This window comes from Hemiscyllium ocellatum, chromosome X (assembly GCF_020745735.1).
Source record: "Hemiscyllium ocellatum isolate sHemOce1 chromosome X, sHemOce1.pat.X.cur, whole genome shotgun sequence".
In the NCBI taxonomy this organism is placed as follows: domain Eukaryota; kingdom Metazoa; phylum Chordata; class Chondrichthyes; order Orectolobiformes; family Hemiscylliidae; genus Hemiscyllium; species Hemiscyllium ocellatum.
The window spans coordinates 15480364-15504482 of record NC_083453.1 but is presented as its reverse complement, the minus strand read 5'-3'; the positions used below and the strand labels follow the sequence as shown (position 1 = coordinate 15504482).

The following is a 24119-nucleotide window of genomic DNA, read 5'->3' as shown; positions in this document are numbered from 1 at the left end:
CTTTGGGGTTACTGTTGACAAGAAACTCAACTGGACTAGCCACATTAACACAGTGGTTACTAGAGCAGGTCAGAGGCTAGGAATACTGTGGCAAGTAACTCAGCTCCTGACTCCCCAAAACCTGTCCACCATCTACAAGGCACAAGTCAGGACTGTGATGGAATACTCCCCACTTGCCTGGATGAGGGCAATTCCAACAATGCTCAAGCAGCTCAACACCATCCACAACAAAGCAGCCCACTTGATTGACACCACATCCAGGAACATTCAATCCCTCCACCACTGATGCTGAGTAACAGCAATACGTTCTATCTACAAGATGCACTGCGGAAATTCACCAAAGATCCTTACACAGCACCTTCCAAACGCACAGCCACTTCCATCTAGAAGTCAAGGGCAGCAGACACACGGGAACACCACCCCCTGCAAATTCCCCTCGAAGACACTCATCATCCTGACTTGGAAATATATTGCTGTTCCTTCACTGTCGGTGGGCCAAAATCCTGGAATTCCTTCCCTAAGTGTGTCTACTTACAGCAGCAAGAGTGCAGTGATTCAAGAAGGCAGCTCACCATCACATACTCAAGGGCAACTAGGGACTGACAATAAATCCTGGCCAGCCAGTGATGCCCACATCCCACGAATGAATATTAATTAAAAAACTGGACATTGGCTTGGCTCAGCAGCCACCCAATAATGCAACTCAGAGCCAAATCATTTGAAGAAAGGCAGTAGAGGCACTAGACCACAGCATCAGCAGCACCAGAGGCAAGCACACATGCTGCCTGACCTGCTGTGCTTTTCCAGCACCACTCTAATCTAGACCGCAAGCACACAAGACATTAACTGTGGGGAAGGAGCGGAGTGCCCATACCTATCTCCAAGAATCTCTCGACCCTGCAAGTCATGGTGAACTCCTTCCGGTGGGCAGGACCAGATTCCTGAGTGACTGTATATTCCGGAAGTCTCCATCCTTTCTGAACCACCAGCTCCTGGAAAGAAAGAACACACACTAAGCGGAATGTTACTGATGGTAAAGCGCCAGTGTACTAATCTGTTTAATCGCTTCAGCATTTAACACCGATGCACCTCCAACATCTGTGGCTCCTCAAACATAATAGAGGCCTTTAAAATTATGAGGGATTTTGTGGTATACTGGATAGTGTCCCCGACTCTGAGCAAGAAACTCAGGGTTCAAGTCTCGCTCCAGGACTTGGTGGCTTTGTCCATAATGTGGCCAAACAGGTCAAGTGAATCCTTCCAGAGCATGCTGATAACAGGCATAGAGTCATACAGTATGGAAACAGACCCTTCAGTCCACACCAATCAAATCCCCAACTAAACTACTGTGACCTGCCTGCACTTGGGCAATGTCCCTCCAAACACCACTTATTTGTTTACTTACTTAAATGCCTGTTAAACATTGTAACTGTACCTGCACCCACCACTTCTCCTGGAAGTCCATTCCACAGATAAACCACTTTGTATTAAAAAAAGTTGTCTGTGTCCTTTTTAAAATCTTTCTCCTCTCACCTTAAAAACATACCCCATAGTCTTAAAATCCCCCACCACAGAGAAAAGATACCTGCCATTCACATTACCTATAACCCTTATGATATTATAAACCTCTCAACCTCCTACGATCGAGTGAAAAAAAAAGTCTCAGCCTCTCCTTTCAAGTCAAACCCTCCATTCCCAGAAACACCCTGGTAAGTCTTCTCTGAACCCTCTCCAGTTTAATAATATCCTTCCTGTAACAGGGTGACCAGAATTGAGGGAGAGATTCCCGTTCAGCCAAGCAACAGAAAGGATATCGGAGCTTAGACCATAAGACATAGGAGTGGAAGTAAGGCCATTCGGCCCATCGCGTCCACTCTGCCATTCAATCATGGCTGATGGGCATTTCAACTCCACTTAGCAGCTTTCTCCCCGTAGCCCTTAATTCCTTGTGACATCAAGAATTTATCAATCTCTGCCTTGAAGACATTTAGGGTCCCAGCCTCCACTGCACTCCGCGGCAACGAATTCCACAGGCCCACCACTCTCTGGCTGAAGAAATGTCTCCACATTTCTGTTCTGAATTGACCCCCTCTAATTCTAAGGCTGCGTCCACGGGTCCTAGTCTCCTCGCCTAACAGAAACAATTTCCTAGCATCCACCATTATTAGCTTCTACCATCGCTCTCCATAGTTCCTGGCTATAGCTTAAACACACACCACAGGTTGGCTAAGTGACTGATCTGGATAAAACTGCTGGCAGCAGCACAGTGCTTGATCATCGCCTTGTATGCAGAGAAGATTGCGACATTGTGGTTTAGAGACCTATCAGGGCAGAGAACCCAAGGAGATTATGAAGGGGTAGATTTTGCAGCAGCTGTTTCCAACTGATGGGAAGAGCAAAACTAAGATAGCCCCGAATAAATCTAACAGGGAATCCAGGAGGAATTCTTTATCCGAAAGAGGAAAGAATGCAAGGCGTGCGACCACAAGAAATGATAAAGATGTATAGGATAGAAGAGGCAGCTAAGAAAACATGAAAGAAAGGAACATGGAAATAGAATGAGATGAAATAGGGTGCAGGAAGTATAAACACCAGCATGACCTGTTGGGCCGATTAGACTGTTTCGGTACTCTACGTTACAAATGAAGGAATCAGTGTACCTGTATTCTGAATGTTGGGAGATAAACAAGACAACAATACCTGTAAAGCCCCTACAGGGTTGCATTCCGCCAGCTGAGCAGAGCTAGAGCTTTTGGATTCAGTGCCAGAGATCCTGGAGGGCGTTAAACAAAAGAGAGAACAATGGAATAAGGAAAATTCACAGGTTATAAACATTTTTCACATAATCAATGAAGGCATTTTTCTTTAGGCAGCCATGCCTCTCCAAAATAAATGCAGAGGAGAGAGCTGGGTGACTTACCCCACAATTCCAGACCAACAAAACCTTTATCATACACAAACGTATTAGTGTCGAGCTTCAGGGAGAATGACGCTACAGTGATTTCTGCAGTTCCTTGCTTACTGCCTGCTGCTACTCTCTGTGGGCCAACTGGAAGCCAATATGCAAACCTTCAATGCATTTCTCAACCAGGCAGATACGCACACAAGGGGCTGCACAGCACAGAATTTGGTGGCAGGGTGTGAGAGGACAGAGAAAGAACAATGAAACAAGACAGTTGACGAGACACCAATTCATAAAACCCAGAGAGGTAAGTAAAATAAAATCAGCTCACCAAAGCTCCGGAAACACCAGAGACCACAAGGATCACTTGTAAGGATGGGATATGGAGAAACTCCGCTTCGGTTGTTCCTTCCATAACTAGTCTCCCCAGCAACTTGGCTGGAATAGATATTAATGTACAGTAGCTTAGTGCTTCAGGTACTGGACTGGGAGGTTGTGAGCTCACTTCCCTGAATGGCAATTCAATAAATGTAGCAAATTGTGGATTAGACCCAGAAGATTTTTTAAAAACTGCAAAATGCTATTGTTTTATAACATAAGAAATAGGATCAGGAGAAGGTCATTCAGATCTTTGAGTCCACTCTGTCATTATAAGATCAAATCTACAACCTGATTTTCCTGCATTATCTTCACGTCCCTCAATATCTTTAATGTCTCAAAATCTATTGATCTCCTTATTGATAATGAACAATTACTGGAGTCTCCATAGTCCTCTAAGACAGAGATTTCCAAAGATTCACCACTCTGAGTGAAGAAATCTCTCCTTGTTGCCTACCTGATTCTGAGAGGGTTTCCCTGGTTTTGCCCCCTTCCTCCCCCAGTCAGGCGAAATACCCTTTGTGCAGCCACCCTGTCATTCCTTGTAAAAACTTTGATGTGAAAAACCAATTGCTTCACCCATGCCCTTCAAGAGGGGGAACCTCTATTCTTACCTGCTTTGGACTGTGAGCTGATACAAGTTCCAGTAAGTGTTTCACTCTGTCCACCCTCAGGCCTACCATAAGAGAAGTTAGTTAATATTGTCTTGCCAGTGTTGCCCACTATTTTTGAAACTAAAACATATATCTGTGCCTCTGTTGTGTGGTGTTGTGTGTTAACAGACACAGGGTTACACCAGTATCGCATTTGGACTGGACATTTCACTGGGTCTTACTTCAACAAGAGTAACCCATCAGTTGATCTTCCTCCTTTCCTGTCTGAGGCAGGTATCTCCACTTTCCAGTCTCTGTACAAGCTAGGTCAGAGCTGGCCCAAGTGGAAATAAACTATGAGCCCACGTCCTTCTAATGGTACAGTACAGGCCCAACACACTGAATCACTGCCAGATTGAACAACCTGGGAGTTAAACAAGCAGGGATTTTTAAAAAAACAAAATTTACACAGCGCCTGGTCACGTCTCCAAGAAACGTTTATAAAGCGCTTCACTTTTAAGGTTTAGCGACTGTCAGTACAGGCAAATGCAGCAGCCCCATTTTGCGCACAGCAAGATCCCACACTGCACGAGGAATGCTTCTGACGGTTCTGGTTGGGAGTGGAATATCGGCCGGGAAAGCTCCCTGGTCGTCTTTGATTTTTATCAACCCCATGCACATTTAATAACAAAGTTCTTCATACCCATGGCCAGCTGTCACTAACATCAAGCTGTTGGATTAGGCATTTGTGCAGATAAGCATGATGTAATACCAGTCGCAAAGTAAATCTCAAACGCAAGGGCAAATTCCCTTTCTCACTTCCATGAATGGATTATTTTCAAAAAGACAATGACAAATAAAATTCAGCATTATTGGGAATGCATCAAGGGAATACAATGGATTGGTCAACTAAATGGATTGAAGGTCTACCTTTGAAACTGTTAGCATGTTTAACATGAAATAGAAAAACTTTTCCTGACAACCGTAACACTTTCTACAATGATAGACTGACTCAGTGGATGAAAATGTGCCATCAGTATAGCCGGTTCAAGTTTACGGGTTGTAATTGAGAAACCAAGGAACTGATTTTGACACAAATTCAGGGTGCTGACTCCAGTACCATTATACTTTAAAGCATATAGCTGCCCAGAATCTTTCATAAAGTTCTAACTATTTGTAATTGCCAACAACATATTACATGCCAATGGCACTTAAAAACACTGCATGTGGAGCGATTGAATGTTACAGCTCCCAGGCTCAGGCTCTCATCTCCAAGTTAGTTCAGAGAAGGAACTTGCATTTGCATAGCGCGGCTATCACATTTTTCAGAAACATTCCAAAATGCTTCACAGACAGTATCTTGCTTTGAATTGAAGTGCAGTGACTTATGTAGGCAAATGCCGCAGCCATTTTGCGCACCGCGATGTCCTGTAAACGACAACCGGAGGAGGAAGCTGTCAATCAAACTTTGAGGGGGAGGCAGGTTCAAGGAGCAATGTTGGCCCCAAGGACTCTGGACAAGCTCCTTCTCAAACGCTACAGTGTCACACCCACCTAAAACCAATCGGAACATGGAAATGGCCACTTTAGTTTGTCTCATTTAAACATTTGACCTGTACTGCATCGCCAGCCAGGGCAGGCGAAAAAGGGGAATATATTTGGAAAGGAGGAAAATATCCTGAAGAAGGTTCCTGTTTTTGAGCACCAGCCAGCGCCCCCTGGTGGTGGAAGTGCAAGATAAGAGAATAGCACTCACTGGGAATAGCTATGATGCCCTCGTGATTGAACAGCGAATCAACACGCTGCTAGGGCTAGTCCTTCAGGAATGACCATTTAGGTGAAGTCTTGGAAAGTTGACAGCACTTGAGGAATGGTTTCCCTGCATATGTCACTGCCTTTTGGAAGAGATGGGGGGTGGGGAGAAGGGCAGACAAAATAGGGTTGAATATCACCATTAGAAGATGGAATGGAAAGCTCTTCCTAGGTGCAGTTAGCTATTCACGTACTTGACTCCATCCAACATGGGCTCCAACATGTTTCCTCCCTTTAGTAATTTCAGGGCAGCTTCCGCTGCCTTGTGCTTTGCTGCCTTTTTGCTAGGCCCCTGACCTGAGGGGGGAAAAACATTAATTAAAACACAACTTTAAATAAAAGCCACAAAACAGCAGCCAATTTTAAAGCAATTAATTGAAACGGCCACAAAAAAAGCCTTCAGTCCAGATACATGAGCTGCATTGATGCTCAGACAGATCTGAATAGCCTGTCTTAGAGCAAGTTAGTCGATGACAGAAATGCACCTCAATTCCATTACGTGCGGAACGTTTTCAGAGCTGTCAGTTTGGTTCTGTTGCTAATCAGCTAGCAAGCATGCTCCACCTGGACCAGAGATCATGGGATCAAAACCCACCCTTGCTCAGGAGTATATGCAACATTCCAGATCAGCATTGTATTGAAGGCTCAAACCACTTTCTCACATGGGAAAGACCCCAGGGCACCATTAAACAAGAAAGACAGTTCATCTAGTGTGCCAGTTAGAACACTTCCCTCATCCCAACATCAGTAAAATGAAAAAGAAAACTGGACATTCATCGCAACACTGTGGGATCTTGCTGTGCACAACACGACCAGAACATGGGCTGCCTCGAAATAAAAATAGTTGCCCCCACTGAGAAGTAATCCATGCGACTTGCATTTTGGTTTTGCTCGCAGCTATCAAGCGGTTTGCGCTCACAAAAACAGGTAAGGGGAGATCAGACTCTCAGAGTCTGTTTCAATAAAAAATTGATTCAACGTGCTGTTGAACATTGCAATGACCCTAACAGTTAATCCTGTGGGGAATTCCGGAAAAAAAAATGCATATCCCCAGACAGCAGAGAGCATATGGAACTTTCTACCACGTGGAGTTGATGCAAATAGTAGAGAAATGTTTAAAGGCAAATACATGAAGGAGAAAGGAATAGAATGTTAAACCGCTAAGAGATGAAGAGGATGGAAGAAGGCTTTAGTGCACCAAATGTGTCAAATGGTCAATTTCTGTACATCACATTCCCTGTAAAGATTCTGGTCTCTGCCTGTCTAAAGTCTAGTGCCCATTCATTTCAGATCTGTCAAATGATGATCCACTTCTACCAGGCATCACCTGGGTCTACTTTGGACTGCCTGTTATTCAACCCTAGTATTCTTCCTAGCCCTCAATGCTGATGCCATTAGAAAACCTTGGACGCGCCAGCACAAAGCAGGCGCAAACATCATGAATGCCACTGGTTTGCTACAAATTGACAAAGGCTGGAGACTTGTCTCAAGCGGCTTTCTTAACCAGCTCCGGAAGCAATGCAATTGTCTACATCATTCTGCACTATGAACAGAAGAACAATGAGCTGGAAAACAATGTTTATCTCAAAATATGGAAGCAACCAGCATCATTTGATTACACAGATGATATTATGATCTTCGGCAGTGCTGTGTGTTGCAAAAGTCAACAGGGGAAAAGAAAATAGGAAGAAGAGATGGCATCTGGCGAACGCTACGGGTTTTGAAAATCATCACCCCGAAACAGAAACATTAAATGAGATTCCCAAAACACTGCTAAGCATGTAATGGAATGAAATCAGAATGTGACCCAATTAGTCTTAATAGAGCATCATGACTAGAAAAGGAATCAACAGTCCCTTCATTTACCACATGGACCTTCCATTTTAAATTTTTACCAAAAAAACTGCAAATTGCATTCCTCCTCTCCAACAAGTTTTAAAAAAATCCATTGAGAAGTCAACTTAAAGAGCCCTACAAATGTGGAGTTAAGGGTCACCACAATCAATGATATCTCGTTAACCTTATCAGGGCTGAACACATCACCCAGGCTCCACAGAAATAGAAAGCAAACCTTCATCTGATGCCGGGAGACTCATTGTAGTTTATTAGACAAAAACAGGATTTTGTTTTTAGGTTTTAAACTGGATTCTGTACATGAAGCATTTTGCTCTTACTGTCCCCAAATAGTGATCAAACTGTCACACTGAGGAACAAGGTACAAACCTGTGCAGTTAATATCTCCGACTGTCACTCGGAAAGTGAAATTGGGTTGGTGGGCTTGGCCCTCAGCTTTCAGCAAGTCATACACCGGTGTCTTTCCAATCCTTGTTCCATACTCCTGCAGTAAACTAATAGGCGTCTTCCCAGGGTTTGAGGCCAGCATTTGCTCAATACTGTGTGAAAAAGAACAAGAAAAAACTATTACAGGATTTGGAGAGAAGTGCTTCTAAACCAACGTCTTCCTGGCATCTGCCACCTTCTGTCTGAAAGGTATTCTGACCACCCTGTTATGTACTATATATTCATCTAAGGTCCATTTTTACCCCTCACTGAGAGGCTGAAAAGCCCAAGTTAATTTACATACCTCATTCCCTAGAACAGGGGTTATTCATGTTGCTCTCCTCTGCATATTCTGGTGGATGCAATATTCCAGCTATTCACTTTCATGAAATAAGTGAAAAACAACACTACCTGTTGATTTCTTTTAATTTCCTCTTGGCAAATTCTATGCTGCTCCTGAATTTGTGCTTCCTAGCTTCCCTTCCACTTTGCAATACCTTGCATTTGGCTCAACAGAAGTACACTTGTTACTGACAGTCCAAATCTTGTCTAGCTCTGGCCTCTTGCATACCTCCAATTTCCAGCTGTCCCCCCAGCTAACAGCCAGACTTTCAGTTGCTGGGTGCCAAGCTGTCGAATTCCCCATCAACCTCTTTTTCTTCCTTTACGATGCTTCTTAAATCTGTCTCTTTGACCAAGCTTTTGGACCATCTGTCCTCATGTGTTTGATAAGACTCCAGCAAAGGGCCTTGGGATATCACAGAATGTTAAAGGGACTAACTGTATCAAGCTGTTGAGTGATGATCTCCAAGTGTAACAATTGTGGAGGGAGCAACAGCAGGAGAGGGCGCTTTGCGCTTGACAGGGCTGAGATATTGGCAAATACAAGCCCAAAATGCACACCAGCTCAGAAACAAATCTTCATCCCACATTTCAAGCAACACTTGGCATTCTTTTAATTCACTGCATTCAAAGCTCCTGTCACTTTACTTACAAACTCTCTGCCCAGATTTCTATTCAGTTAGTCTGTACTTCAGGCTGAACGGCAGAGGTAAGCATATAAAAGATTATCAATACTGTGAAGCTAGGTTTTAAATGTAGAGTGGATTAATCTCAAAGGATCTTTATATAGAGTTGCTCACAGCAAAATGTCCTGAGGAAGGCACTGCACTACATGGTAAGGCTTTGGTTACTGAGTGAAAGCAGAAGTTAAAATGAAAGTGGCCAAAGCCATAGTCAAAGAGGCAGGCATTGAGATAACTTTTGAATGCTAAGAGAGACTTAGCAAGGTTGAGTTGGTTTACAAAGAAGATTCTAGAGTGCAGCGGCTTGACAGCGGAAGACTTTGTGACCATAGGTATCTAATAGACTGTATGTAGGAATTTCCCAGGCATAATCTACTTGGCAAACCACTTTCCTAAAAAGCCAGAGAATTTAGGCACAGTTACAGCTTAAGACCCCATAGTCCTGCGGCCTCTTAATTTGTTCAGGGGTACAGGCAGATGTTCACCGGTTACAACAATGCAACCATGAACCAAACAGTGCCACAACTTTCCTGCATTTGTCCAGTCAGAGATATCCTAACATTGAGACATTTGTTTGCGAGATTGTTTGGAGCCGGTGAAAAGGTTCCCATTGTTCAATGATAAAGCCACAGTGCTACTCACAAGACTGGTCTATTAACTGTATTCTACAATAGACAGTTTTGCATAGCCAACCTAATATTAGGTGAAATGATATTTTGGAAAAATCTTGATGTTAATCTGTGTTTATGTTCTTCTCATTTGCCTCCTTCAAACATATGGAGGATGGGCATGCATGTGTCCCTGGCAGCTTTTTGTACACAAATTGTTGATGCCTCATCTAAATAAATACTTTTTTTTGATCAAACGGTCTTTACAGCTCCACACAAAAAGCTAGCATCCACGTTCAGTGGGTGATCGGAAAGGCAATTGGAATGTTGACATTTATTTCAAAGGGGAGCGAGTATAAAATAGGAAGATTTTGCTAAAAACTTGCCACAGACTTGGAATCCAGTGAAGTTTTGGGGCCATTATCTAAGGAAAGATATACTGGCATTGGAGGCAATCCAGAGAGGGTTCAGGAGGCTGATACCAGGTATGGAGGAACTGTCATATGTGAAGAGGTTGGGTAGGTTGGACCTATACTCGTTGGAATTTAGAAGAATGAAAGATAATCTTATTGAAACATACAAGATTCTTCCAGCTTGACAGGTAGATATGGGAAGGTTGACTTCCCTTGTGGGAGAGCTCAGGACCACAGGTCATAATCTCACCGTAAAAGGGTGCCCACAGAGATGAGGAATTTCTTCTCTAGAGGGTAATGAATTTGTGGAATTCTTTAGTGCAAATGGCTGTCGAGACCAGGTCACTAAGTGTATTCAAGGCTGAGTTAGACAGGAGACATCAACAGAACAGGAGAGATTTGGGAATCCTCATCCATGAATCACAAAGAGCTAGCACCTAAGTTCAGCAAGTAATAGGAAAGGCAAATGGAATGGCATGTCTTCATTTTAAAGGAGCTTGGGTATGAGTGAGATTAGGGTATGAGCTCAATAATCAGCCATGATCATAATGAATGGTGGAGCAGACTCGAGGGGCCAAATGGCCTACTCCTGCTCCTATCTTCATCTTCAATAGAGATAGAAAGGTCTTGCAAAATTAGTCAAGACACTAGCCAGACCACAGCTGGAATAGTGAGACCAATCTTGGTCCTTTATCTTAGTAAAGATAAACTAGCATTGGAGACAGTCCAGAGGAAGTTCACTCAGCTGATCCCGGGTATGGAGGGAGTGTCTTACAAGGAGAGGTTGAGTATGTTGAGCCTGTACTCATTGGTGTTTAGAAGAATGAGAGATGACCTTACTGAAATGTACAAGATTCTTACAGCAGACTTGATAGGGTAAATGCAGAGAGGTTGATTCCCCTTGTGGAGAGTCTAGGACCAGGTGACATAATCTTAGAATAAGGGGTTGCACATTCAAGGCCGAGATGAGTAGGAATTTCTTCTCTTAAAGGGTAGCAAATCTGTGGCATTCTTTACTGCAGCATGCTGTCGAGGCTGAGTCAGTAGTTATATTTGAGGCTGAAATGGACAGAATTTGAATCAGTAAAGAAATCAAGGGTTAAAAGGACAATGCAAGAGGTGGAGTTGAATGACATTGAATGCCAGAGCAGACTCTATGGTTTGAGCAGGGCGAAAATGAGGACTGCAGATGCTGGAGATCAGAGTCAAGATTAGAGTGGCGCTGGAAAAGTACAGCAGGTCAGGCAGCACCCGAGGAGCAGAAAATTGATGTTTCAGGCAGGAGCCCTTAAACAGGAATGAGCTAATTCCTGAAGGGCTCCTGCCCGAAACGTCAATTTTCCTGCTCTTCAGATGCTGCTCGTCCTGCTGTGCTTTTCCAGTACCGCTCTATGGTTTGAGCAGCCTAATTCAGCATTTATGTCTGTCTTATGACCTTATTTACATGCCAGCTGTGACTCAGTTGGCAACACACTTGCCTCCAAGTTCTGGATTCATTACCCAAATTAGGGGCACAAAAATCCAAAGAACACAAGAAATAGCGCCAGGGGCCCAGGTTTGATTCCACCATTGGGTGACTGTCTACGTGGAGTTTGCACATTCTCCTCAAGCTTGTGTGGGTTTCCTGCAGATGCTCTGGTTTTCGCCCACAGTCCAAAGTCAGAAGTCACACGATACCAGGTTATGGTCCAACAGGTTTATTTAAAATCACAAGCTTTCAGAGCCCTGTTTCTTCATCAGGGTGACTCCACCTGAAAAAGGAGCAGTGCTCAAAAAGCTTGTGATTTTAACTAAACCTGTTGAGCTTTAACCTGGTATTGTGTAATTTCTGACTTTGCCCACCCTGGTCCAACACCAGCACTCCACATCATGGCTACCAGTCCAAAGATGAGCAGATTGAGCACACTGGCCATGCTAAATTATACAGAGTGCCCAGGGACATGCAGGCTAGGTGGATTAGCCATGGGAACTGCAGAGTTACAGGAATTATATAGTGTGGGGTCTGGGTGGAATGCTCTTCAGAGGGTCAGGGTGGACACGAAGGGCCAAATAGCCTGCTTCTACAGTGTTAGGATTCTGTAAGGCCCGTCAAACCTAAACATGATCGTGGCTAACCTCAGGCTTGAATTCTACTTTTCCAGACATTGTCAGAGATACTGGACCCATTGTTCAATCAAATCTACCCTCTCGGTAGATAGGCAAGGTGCAATGGCACTATTTCGAAAATAAGGAGAATTAGACCCATTATGGCAAATATTTCATCCCCCAAATTAGATGCTCCGAGATCATTATCACATACTTGAGAGAGCCTGCAAACTGTCTGTACCTTCCTACCTCACAACACGGGCGACACTTCAAAAGGGCCGCAAAGCGCATTGGGAGGTCCTGAGTGTGGGAAAGGTGAGATATACAAATGCAACTCAAGGCGACCGGGTTTCTGCTCTGCAGCTCAAACGGTGAATGAACCTCAAACAGAGGAAACAAAAGAACTTTTAATGCCAAAGGCGGAAGTCCTCCAGCTTCCTCTATACCTGGGACAGCTGGAAGTCTTCTTGGCTGCAGCAGCGGCCCGATCCTCCGTCATCCCAGATGACAGTGCCGGCGATCGTGGCTCAGACGGCGGCGGCTCCGGCTTCTGCTGCTCGGTCCCTGCATAAGCACCAACGTCCCTCCCCACTGCGCAGGCGCAGCGGCTATTGCCATCACCACTTCCGGTTCAGCGGTCAAGCCACAAAAAGCGCGCGAAAGGTCGAAATGTTCAAAATGGCAGTGGAGCGTTTACGTATGAGAGAAGATGTCATCACGTAAACGTCCCTTCCTCCTTTTTTTTGGTAGAATTTAGTAATCAGAATGAGTTTGCATCATTTAAAAAGATTTCACTCCAGTCTCTTCCCGCAAGTATCATTTAAACATGCAATTCCAGGTTGTTTGCCTAACAGGAGGAGAACTTCTTCAAGGTAGGCATCCTTGCAAGAGGATTCGCAGTAAGGTTAAAATCAACTAGGCAAAGGTGAGGACTGCAGATGCTGTAGATCAGAGTCAAGGTTAGAGTGGTGCTGGAAAAGCACAGCAGGTCAGGCAGCATCATTCCTGATGAAGGCTTTATGCCTGAAACATCGATTCTCCTGCTCCTCGGATGCTGCCTGACCTGCTAAAATTTGATTTCAGCAAATAAAGTGCTCTGGTATAATGCAACAGTTGCATCCAAATTGTACTATGGAAAACCGTTATACCCGTTCAGTAGAAAGTTTGTCCAAACAGCATCCACAATTCATCAATCACACTATAGCCAATTCGTGCTGACGAAACACTCATTATACCAGAACATACTGATAGTATCACAACAGTTGGATAATCTACTTTTAAAACCATCTGATCAGTCCAAAAGCACGAGACTCAAAAATTATTATTGTACCTCTGTTGACTCCTTGATTTCTTCAAAATATAATATTTGCTGATGTTTGAGAGTAACATAGTTGCACTCCATTTACACAGAGCAAAGCAAAATGCAATTGTTTGAGAGATTTGGGGAGAATAAATCAAATATTAGCAACAGTCCAACAGATGGCAAGTGTGTATCATTTCCGAGCCAGAGATTGTAAGGAATCAGCAACATGTACCACAGTTTAAGTGTATAGTTTCAGAATAAAATAAATGAGCTATATTTATATTTTAAAAAACTCAAATGATAGTTAGCTTACCTTCAGTAGAAGGCAAGCTGGCTAGATCCTGCCTCTAGTGTATCAACTATGAGTTAAGCCTCATGCAATGCTGTCTCTTTAACAAGGTTATTTTGTCCTTGTTTTTTTCCCAAGAGAGGTTGTAAAGGCAGAGGTGCCAAAATGCCTGGAAAGATCCTAGTTTAACAATGGCAGCGGAGTGGCCAATTCTCCCAGTTCAGGTTTTTTTCTAGTTATATTTAGTTGTAGCAGAAAAGCTGCTGCAATGCAAAAAAAAGGTTCCAAGCTTCAGCAGATGATTCGTGGCTGACTTTTCTCTCTGAAATCTTTTCTGCCTGCAAGAGCCTGCGTTTGTATTTACCTTTTGTCAAGGGGTGTGTTCATGGGATATTATGGGAATTGGAACACTCCTTAGTTAAGTTGCTGTGTCAGGTCAGTTAAGTTTTCCAATAGTTAAGTCATTCTAAAATCTGTTTTATTTTGTTCATGTTTCAACTGTAGTGTTCAAATAAACTCTGTTTTGGTTAAAGAGGAGTGGTTTGACCAGCTGCATCACACCTGGAATATCCACTTCACATCTGTCTTTAAAATAAGAAAAAGTTAGGATCTAGGCTATCTTCTGAAAATATTTTGAGGGGCTGTGGCCTAGTCCATAATAGCCTGTTGTGTTGCCATGAAGTGGCGTTAAAAAATTGTACAGTGTGTGTGCAGAAACTGCTTGTCCCAAAATAAAATGTGCTATTTTTCAGAAAACATTGCTTTTAAACTTTGGTCATCTTACAACCCTTCATCTCAAGGCGTTCAGCAGTTTCTGGCTGGCAGGGTGAACAGAATATCTGCTACTTAAACTTTCATCTACATGCCACTTCAGCTCTTGAAATTTCAAGGCATGTTGGAATCTTGACAATTTGGGATGAATATTAGGTCCACTTGAAAATGATGTAGCCACTCAAGAGTCATAGAGATGTACAGCATGGAAACAGACCCTTCGGTCCAACCCATCCATGCCGACCAGATATCCCAACCCAATCTAGTCCCACCTGCCAGCACTCGGCCCATATCCCTCCAAATCCTTCCTATTCATATACCCATCCAAATGCCTCTTAAATGTTTCAATTGTACCAGCCTCCACCACTTCCTCTGGCAGCTCATTCCTTACCCGTACAACCCTCTGCGTGAAAATGTTGCCCCTTAGGTCTCTTTTATATCTTTCCCCTCTCACCCTAAACCTATGCCCTCTAGTTATGGACTCCCTGACACCAGGGAAAAAACTTTGCCTATTTACCCTATCCATGCCCCTCAATTTTGTAAACCTCTATCAGGTCACCCCTCAGCCTCCAACGCTCCAGGGAAAACAGCTCCAGCCTGTTCAGCCTCTCCCTATAGCTCAAATTCTCCAACCCTGGCAACATCCTTGTAAATCTTTTCTGAACCCTTTCAAGTTTCACAACATCCTTCCTATAGGAAGGAGACCAGAATTGCACATAATATTCCAAAAGTGGCCTAACCAATGTCCTGTACAGCCGCAACATGACCTCCCAATAACCTATTCAGCCTCTCCCTATAGCTCAAACTCACCAGCCCTGGCAACATCCTTGTAAATCTTTTCTGCACCTTTTCAAATTTTACAACATCCTTCCTATAGGAAGGAGACCAGAATTGCACATAATATTCCAAAAGTGGTCTTTTAGAATTGTCCTGTACAGACACAACAAATGTCCTGTACAATGACGCTGCCTTTACAATGACTTCCCAACTCCTGTACTCAATGCTCTGACCAATAAAGGAAAGCATACTAAATGCCTTCTTCACTATCCTATCTACCTGCGATTCCACTTTCAAGGAACTACGAATCTGCACTCCAAGGTCTCTTTGATCAGCAACACTCCCTAGGACCTTACCATTAAGTGTATAAGTCCTGCTAAGGTTTGCTTTTCCAAAATGCAGCACCTCACATTTATCTGAATTAAACTCCATCTGCCACTCCTTGGCTCACTGGCCCATCTGATCAAGATCCCATTGTACTCTGAGGTAATCTTCTTCACTGTCCACTACACCTTCAATTTTGGGGTCATCTGCAAACTTACTAACCACACCTCCTATGTTCACACCCAAATCATTTATATAAAAATGACAAAAAATAGAGGACCCAGCTCCAATCCTTGTGGTACTCCACTGGTCACAGGCCTCCAGTCTGAAAAACAACCCTCCATCACCACCCTCTGTCTTCTACCTTTGAGCCAGTTCTGTATCTGAGTGGCTAGTTCTCCCTGTATTCCATGAGATCTAACCTTGCTAACCAGTCTCCCATGGGGAACCATGTTGAACACCTTTCTGAAGTCCATATAGATCACACCCGCTGCTCTGCCCTCAATCCCCTTGGTTACTTCTCCAAAAAAAACTCAATCAAGTTAGTGAAACATGATACTTCTGATGTCACCTTCTTCATTTCTTCTTCTTTCCCTAGGCAAGCAAGAGCTCACCAAGTGACTGCAATGACAAAGCATTTTTATAGTGCAGGAGGGGCTCATTAGGCTGCATCAGCCACAGTTTCAAGCTTTGCATAGGATCAGGGACAAGAAGAGTGCTGGAGATCATTAGGATTTAGCTTTTTCAAACTCCACACTATTTTTAAAAGAGACTTTAATTCCCAGATGCCTCCCACCAGATGTACACTTTGAGCAGTGCTTCCCAAAGTATTTCCAACCAAGGCCCTAATTTGAGGCTTAAAAATTGTCATGACCTCTTAGTGAGAACGGGGGATCCATCTGTTGGAACAGGAACAAAGCTCATTTAACTCAGTCAGAAATCAATGGTAGTCATCAGTACCTCAGACCTTATGACTCCAATGGAGGTCTTTTTCTCCACTTTGAGAGGCCCTGAAGCCGTTTGGACACAGTTTCCTTTGTTTTTTCTTGTTAATTGTGTTTCGTTTTGCAAATATCGATACAGTACATGATATCAAGTTTGATTTAATCTCTGCACTCCATATATGGAATGCAGAAATCTTTATTCCCCTTTGTCATTGATTATACCACTACTCTCCATAAAAGCTCAAAAGATGGGCTACAGTAATTGACTGATCCTGGTATTCATACCAAATGTCTCAAGACTCCTGAACAACCTTGGAATTTTAGGAGTTAAAGCAGTTGATGAAAGTTTAAGTGGAATATTTGGCTCTTGCAGGATTCGTTCATCCTACCAGCAAGGAAACTGCTAAACCCCTTAAGATGAGACCACACAGGGGTTTGAAAACGAGAATGTGATTTCTTAAAATGAGGGCATTGCTTTACTGGGAGTAAACTGGACTTGCAGTGAATTAAGATACAGGTAACAGAGTATTGAATGATCAAACCTAGAGGGTAGAATTATGGCAGAGGGCCCTTGTGATGCAATGGTAATGATCCTACCTCTAAGTCAGGAGGCCTGGGTTCACCTGGTTCTGGATTCATAATAACAATTCTGAACAGGTTAATTAGAGAATATATAGACTGCGAGACACCAGCCAGGACTGCATTGGAGTAGTTGAAACCCATGGCTAGTGGCTTCCAGTTGAATTGATTCAATTACTATTGCCAGACCAAAATATCAACAGTCTTTCTGATAGCCACAAAACAAATGACAATAAGCACCATAAAGGTTTGTTTTAAAAAATAGGCTGAAAACGTGAAAAATATTGGTCCAAAACATCAACTTTATTCATGAAACTTACAATGCAATATAAAAGTAAATAGGCGAGCACATATAAAACTTAAGAATACAACAGTTCTTAGGAAAAGCTGAGGTATGTTCAAACGGATGCTGTGCACAATTTTGTTTTAGTCTGCGGTAAAACAGAATAAGTGTTGATTTCAACAATTTCAACAAAGTTGGTGTCGACCAACGATTACAAAAATTAGCGTTTTGTCTTAATTTCTAAGTTGCTTTGTTACGTCTCACTTGCAAGTCCTACATTCCTACAGTGACTACACTTCCAAATGACTTCATTGGCTGCAAGTTGTTTCAGGATGTCCAGACTTCTTGGGAGGTGCTATATAATCTAAGTTTGTCTTTACACAATGGATCTGAAAGATGACAAGTCTTCTATCCCAACTATTTTACACATCTGGCTTATTGATATTCTTTTAGAGACAGAAATCTGTCACCCTTACCTGGTCTGGCCTATATGTAACTGCAGACCCAACAGCAATGTTGTTGACTCTTAACTGCCTTGTGAAATGGCCAAGCAAGCCACTCAGTTCAAAGGTGATTCAGGAGGGGTAATAAATGCTGGCCTAAAAAACAACACATCCCATGAAATTGTTAAAAAAAAGGCAGATATTTCTCTCCATCCAGCACAGCATTGACAGAGTATGCCTGACAATGCAGATAGGATTTTGGAAAAAGTGCATGTGATAATTTGAAGATTCTACGTCAAGGATTTAAGGTTGTGGAGTGATCATGGAGGTTTAAGGGCCTATCAGTTTAATAGAAAATTGTAAACTTCAGTTCAATCCCCCAAAGATATGAATCTGCAGAAAAAACACAGTGAGCTTGAAGCTGGCCTTTCATTTGTGTTTGAGGTTCAGATCTCTCTTACTGATGGGTGAAAATCTTCTCTCTGCCAAATTTAAGTTACAAGGGCCTTATGTTAACTTGGTCACAGTCCAGGTCTTTAGTGGACCCATGGTAAAGCAGCCCTCAGTTTCCTCATTTGGTAAAGTTCACTGATGTGGGAATTGGAAACTTTTCATACTTAGACAATTGGGAGTATTTGCAGAGATTGCAGCCAAGACACATTGTGCAACAGAATACAGGGAGCTTTACTCTACATTTTACTGGAAGTGCTTGATATTGAATAATGGGTGCTCAAAATAAGAAAAAGTGTTCCAATCCCCAGCACTAACAACCTTTGAGTGTACAAATTCACCCAAAAAGAAATATTAAATCTTAGGAAGACTTATACACGTGATGGTAACGGCCTAGGGAGTGTTGCTGAACAAAGAGACTTTGGAGTGCAGGTTCATAGCTCCTTGAAAGTAGAGTTGCAGGTAGATAGGATAGTGAAGGCGGCATTTGGTATGCTTTCCTTTATTGGTCAGAGTAATGAAGACAGGAGTGGAGAGGTCATGTTGCAGCTGTACAGAAGGTTGGTTAGGCCACTTTTGGAATATTGCCTGCAATTCTGGTCTCCTTCCTATCAGAAGGATGTTGTGAAATGTGAAAGGGTTCAGAAAAGATTTACAAGGACGTTGCCAGGGTTGGAGGATTTGATGCTATAGGGAGAGGCTGAATAGGCTGGGGCTGTTTTCCTTAGAGTGTTGAAGGCTGAGGGGTGACCTCAGAGTTTTATAAAATCATAAGGGGCATGGAGAGGATAAATAGACAAAGTCTCTTCCCTGGGGTGGGCAGTCCAGAACTAGAGGGGCATAGGTTTAGGATGAGAGGGGAAAAGAAATAAGGGATGTAAGGGGCAACTTTTTCACGCAGAGGGTGGTGTGTGTATGGAACAAGCTACCAGAGGAAATGGTGGAGGCTGGTACAATTGCAGCAGTTAAAAGGTATCTGGATGGGTATATGAATGGGCAGAGTTTGGAGGGATATTGGCCAAGTACTGGTAGGTGGGACAAGATTGGGTTGAAATATCTGGTTGGCATGAATGGGTTGGACCGAAGGGTCTGTTTCCGTGCTGTACATCTCTATGACTCTATAACTACTTTCACAGTAATGAATTTTAAGGCCTATTTTTAAAAAATCCAACTACATTTAAACAGTTAAGTTATATATATTAAAAAAAAGGTTACCACAGTCTAACACAACATTGTAACACTTAACGCCATAGAGAACGGAGCAACTATCTTACATTTTCTTCTTTTGTCGAGGACAATGATTTCAGGAATTTGGTTCCTTCAACATTACAAAACATTCATTTTTAACCTTCATTTTGAGAACATTACTATTGTTGGCAGTGTGGTGCAGGCATTAAACAGTCAACAGAAATAAACTGGTCCAGACATAAAAAAGGCTCTATATAGGTTCTCGTTTGAACCTCTGCTTAATAAGAGGAACTAAGTGGACATTTTTTTTTAAAAAAGGCTGTATATACCATTGTTGAACACGTTTGTTTGAAAGCACATCTTCACTACCACCCGACTTCAGCTTGTTTCTAAATTAGATTTAGAATTGGTGCCTTGATATGAAAATCAATTTCCCTTGATTCACTTCTCTTAAAGAAAAGGCTTATGAAAGCTAACCTGCACCTGCTTTGGCATCCCGCTCATATTTCCATTTTGTGCTCATGAACCTCATTTTTTCGGAAAACATTGGAGAGTACACTTATGATAGGTGTTCTGAAAATGTGGATTGTTAAACGACATAACAAATAACTAAAAACATCTCAGCCATGTTTCACCTGGTCAGATCTTCTCTATTGTCAATTGAGACTGAGATATCAGAGGACATGAAGTGATTCCTTACGATGCCTGAGAACAACCAAATCTGGATGCATCCATCTTCTCCCTCTCTCATTTTAACTTTATTGCAAATTTAATCATATTTAAAGGGACACCCAAGTAAATGGGAAACCTTCAGGGCTTGCTCAGCATGAAGAAAGCTTCTGGACGCAAGTAAATTCAGAAATGAAAAGTAGTATTTTTGGCACGATTGAACAGAAAATAGCTAAAATCCAATTCCCCACTTGGATATGAATTATTTCAAAATTAATTTTGGACAGCCTTGTTCTGCTAGTACAGAAAGACCATCAAAACAAAAAGGAGGAAACAGTGTTTCTAATATTGGAGACAGCACAAGTGTGGAACTGAGATAGAAGATCAGCCATGAACTTACCCCTGAATGGTGGAGCAGGCTCAATGAGACTCCTGGTCCTGAATCTTATGAAAAGACACAGAACCTAGCTTAAAAGTACAAACAACAGAAAATCTCAGTGCTTTTAAGGAATCCATATGAACAAACTCAAGAAAAAAAAAATCAAACAAAAATGGACAGCAGATTTCCCAGATGCATTTCAGGTATTCTAAGAGCTAATCTTATGTGGTCAAAGATCAAATGAAATACCGCAACGCCTGAAGAGCCTTTTAAGTTTAAAAAAAAACTCTAAGGCTAAATTGATATGACTATTCTGCCTGTCTTTTCCCTTGTCCTCGTTTCTGAAGTTGAGCCATGAACTTCCACTGGATTAGTCCATGCTTACAGGCAAAGTACTGTAGTAGTTAGCCATTGCCTTCTGCAGATAGTTGGCCTGATTTTACTAGCTGCCATTAGGTATATTAGGAGGCCTGGCGTCAGGGACATTAGCACTATGCAACAAATCCTGTTTACATAAATAGCAAGAGCAGAATAATGGCTCATTTCATTTCTGCTTGACCATCCTGTGTACAGAGCTGTTACATTTATGAACAAAATGCTTTACAAAGGCCAAGAGGAAATTTAGTGTAAAAGCAGAATATTAGGGATGTTGGAAATCAGAAATCAAAACAAAGCAGGTCTGGCAGCATCTGAGGAGGGAGGAACAGCAATTGTGGAGTTAAATATGGAGTCATATTTGACTTGATACATTTACTCAATGTCTGTCTTCGCAGATGCTGCTGGACCTCCTGAGTGTTTCCAGCACTTTTAAAAGGAGTTTTTTTTTAATTTAGTGTTTTGATAGTGAACAAAGACTGTAGAAGATCGAGACAAGAGGTTGTAACTTATTTTTAAAAACGCACGAGATATTGTGATGCAGTGGATAGCGACCCTACCTCGAGGTCAGAAGTCCTGGGTTTTCTCCCCCCCCCCCCCCCCCCCCCCATTAGGACTTTCTGGCTACAGGTGGTGTGCTGGCAACATGGTCAAAACAGGTTTATTATCAACCTGCAAATCCTTCCAATCCACCAATGGCAGACAGTAAGAGCAGGTGCCCCTTCTGGTCAGCCAGAACTGTATGGTAGCTACAGCACAACTGTACCCACATGTTAAAAGACTCCACACAAAAGTTCTTTAGATCAGATTAGTTACAGTGTGGAAACAGGCCCTTCGGCCCAACAAGTCCACACCAACCCTCCGAACGACCCACCCAGACCCATTCCCTTACATTTACCCCTTCATCTAACACTATGGGCAATTTAGCATAGCCAATTCACTTAACCTGCACATCTTTGGACTGTGGGAAGAAACCGGAGGACCCGAAGGAAACCCACGCAGACACGGGGAGAATGTACAAATTCCACACAGAGTTGCCCGAGGTGGGAATTGAACCCGGGTCTTTGGCGGTGTGAGGCAGCAGTGCTAACTTGCCACAGACGGTACTGTGACAAACATTCCACAATTGTTCTGAGCAATTGCTGATGATAAATTTTAAAATTGTCACTGAGGACTGAGTGAGGAAAGTGATTCATAAATTTCTTTGCACAGGTGTTGTTCACAAAGAATGGCATTTGTTTACTACTGGAAGTAATTGACAATGAGAGACCATTGCACCTTGGAAAGGAAAATTGAATCATTACTCGAAGCTGAGGTTGGTGCAGAGCTGTAACAGAAAGCGTACAAGTCAGCAGAATTAATATTGGATTATTCTAAAGATTATTATTCTAACAATGGGCTGAATTGCAGGTTTGTAGACACCTATGGTTTGTGCAACACAAGCAGAAGAGGATTCCAGTCTGGACAGGAAATTATTCTGGATTGGTTTTTCTTCCCCATTTAAATACATTAGATTTGAAAATACCTCCTAACACTTCAACTGAACCATTTTTGTTAAGTTTTCTGTTTGAATCACCTTTCACCACCACTGTCAGGTAAATAAAACTACTCTTAAGAGAATGAATGTATAGCATCGCTTGGTTTCAAAAGTGTGTGTACATTCAAATCAGTTCACATTCCTATGGTAACATAAAGGAAGATGAAATAAAAGTAAAATATAGAAAAATATTAATTTATTTTGTACCTCAGAGCTCGTGCAACTGAACTGAACTACGAATAAGATTAAAGAAATTCAGGAACAACAATCATAGATGATAGTATGACTGCAGCACAAGTAGGGCCATTGGAAATGGTGACAAGGATAGCCAAATACTAATGGAATCTATAGTCCCAGATTTAGAAGATGATAAAATTAGTGTATACTAATGATAACCTATATATAGTTGACTAATCCTTGCTTAATCTAGGTTTTAATCTATACTGGTTTACCTGCAATTTGTTTTGGAAAAATAAAGTATAAATAGAATACAGTTAGCTTATCAACTTGTTAAACCTCAGATCTCCAGGTTCAAGCAACGTTAGTGTTATAGAATACTTGTAACAGGCTACATTATTAAGGAAGTGGTTTTCGATTTGCATGGAACTTGGTTTTAGCTGATGTAAACTGAATGTAAAACTGCTAGGGACATTCCAGGGGAAGAAAAAGGACATATGTTCTATATATCCTTATCCAACAGTAAACAAATTCAAGGGCACAAATTAGAGTAGCGTGCTTCAGATAGTATCAATCTGAAACCATCTGCTGTGATGTAGTGGATCACATCCTGCCTTGGAGTCAGCAACTTTGGGTTTGAATCCCACCCCAGGACTTGATGACCATCAAAGATTGGTTCAGAATACAGCCAAACATGTTGAGTATTGACTTGTGACTGCTTTCAAGATACACCGATTGCAGGCGAGAATAGGACAGGAGAGATTTTTGATCAGTCATGTGATGGAAGGGAAATTGGAATCTTGCCCATCACTATTCCAAGGTCCAGGTAAAAGTGTTGCCATAGCAATGGAGACTCCGAGCAAACTGTAACACACGTCTTATCATCACAAATGTTCTTTTTAATGGCAGTTAGGATGCCCGAGTCTTTGATCCAACCTATCGCTTGGATTTGGTGTCTGGGAAGTAGATGTCATTACAAGCAGTCTGTGGTCAGTGAGGGTATTTGATACCCATGGTTTTTATGGAACTACATCACCACAAAACAATACACTTTCTTTTGGTGTAACCATTACTCAATCGGTTTGACATTGAGCACAGTAATTGAGGTGAGTGACATTCAATTTATCCATTGAAAATGCAATGGAGGCAGTTTGCATTTCAGCAAGTGGACCTTTAAGTGGTAAGTGAGGTTATAGGAGGCATTTGGCAGTCCCCAGATGTACCACCACACAGGTCTACTTAAATCAAACATGGAATGGGATCTATTCAATTGTCCATATGATTCTAAATGGTATTCAATCACCATTGTCTGATTTATAAATTGGGTTATTGCACATGACATTATTCAACTCAGTTTGCTAAATTTTGAATTCATTTACAGAGACGTTTTGCCTCTTGCATGGGAGGGGGAAAATAATGTAATGTTCCTTCCTGTAGAGAATGCTCCCCTATTTTTGTCCAACTAATACATGTGAAGGACAAAGGACTGAAGCCTAGAATGTAAGAAAAAACTAGGGAGCCACCTTAAACCAAAA

The 24119-nt window shown here is 42.2% G+C and overlaps 1 protein-coding gene across 3 annotated transcripts in view; it reads right to left on the bottom strand.

Moving 5' to 3' along the window:
• tarbp2 (TAR (HIV) RNA binding protein 2) overlaps nucleotides 1-24119 on the bottom strand; it is a 29885-nt gene that overhangs the window by 5489 nt on the left and 277 nt on the right. For 2 of the 3 annotated variants that reach the window (XM_060821043.1, XM_060821044.1), the window contains exons 1-5: nucleotides 12543-12675; nucleotides 7909-8078; nucleotides 5880-5982; nucleotides 2701-2773; nucleotides 875-992 (exon numbers count right to left, since the gene is read on the bottom strand). In XM_060821043.1, coding sequence (XP_060677026.1) covers nucleotides 875-992; nucleotides 2701-2773; nucleotides 5880-5982; nucleotides 7909-8078; nucleotides 12543-12595 — 517 coding nt within the window. In that variant the 5' untranslated portion in view covers nucleotides 12596-12675. Of the gene's footprint in view, nucleotides 1-874; nucleotides 993-2700; nucleotides 2774-5879; nucleotides 5983-7908; nucleotides 8079-12542; nucleotides 12676-24119 lie in introns of those variants that run through there. The other variant, XM_060821045.1, reaches the window with a different exon arrangement.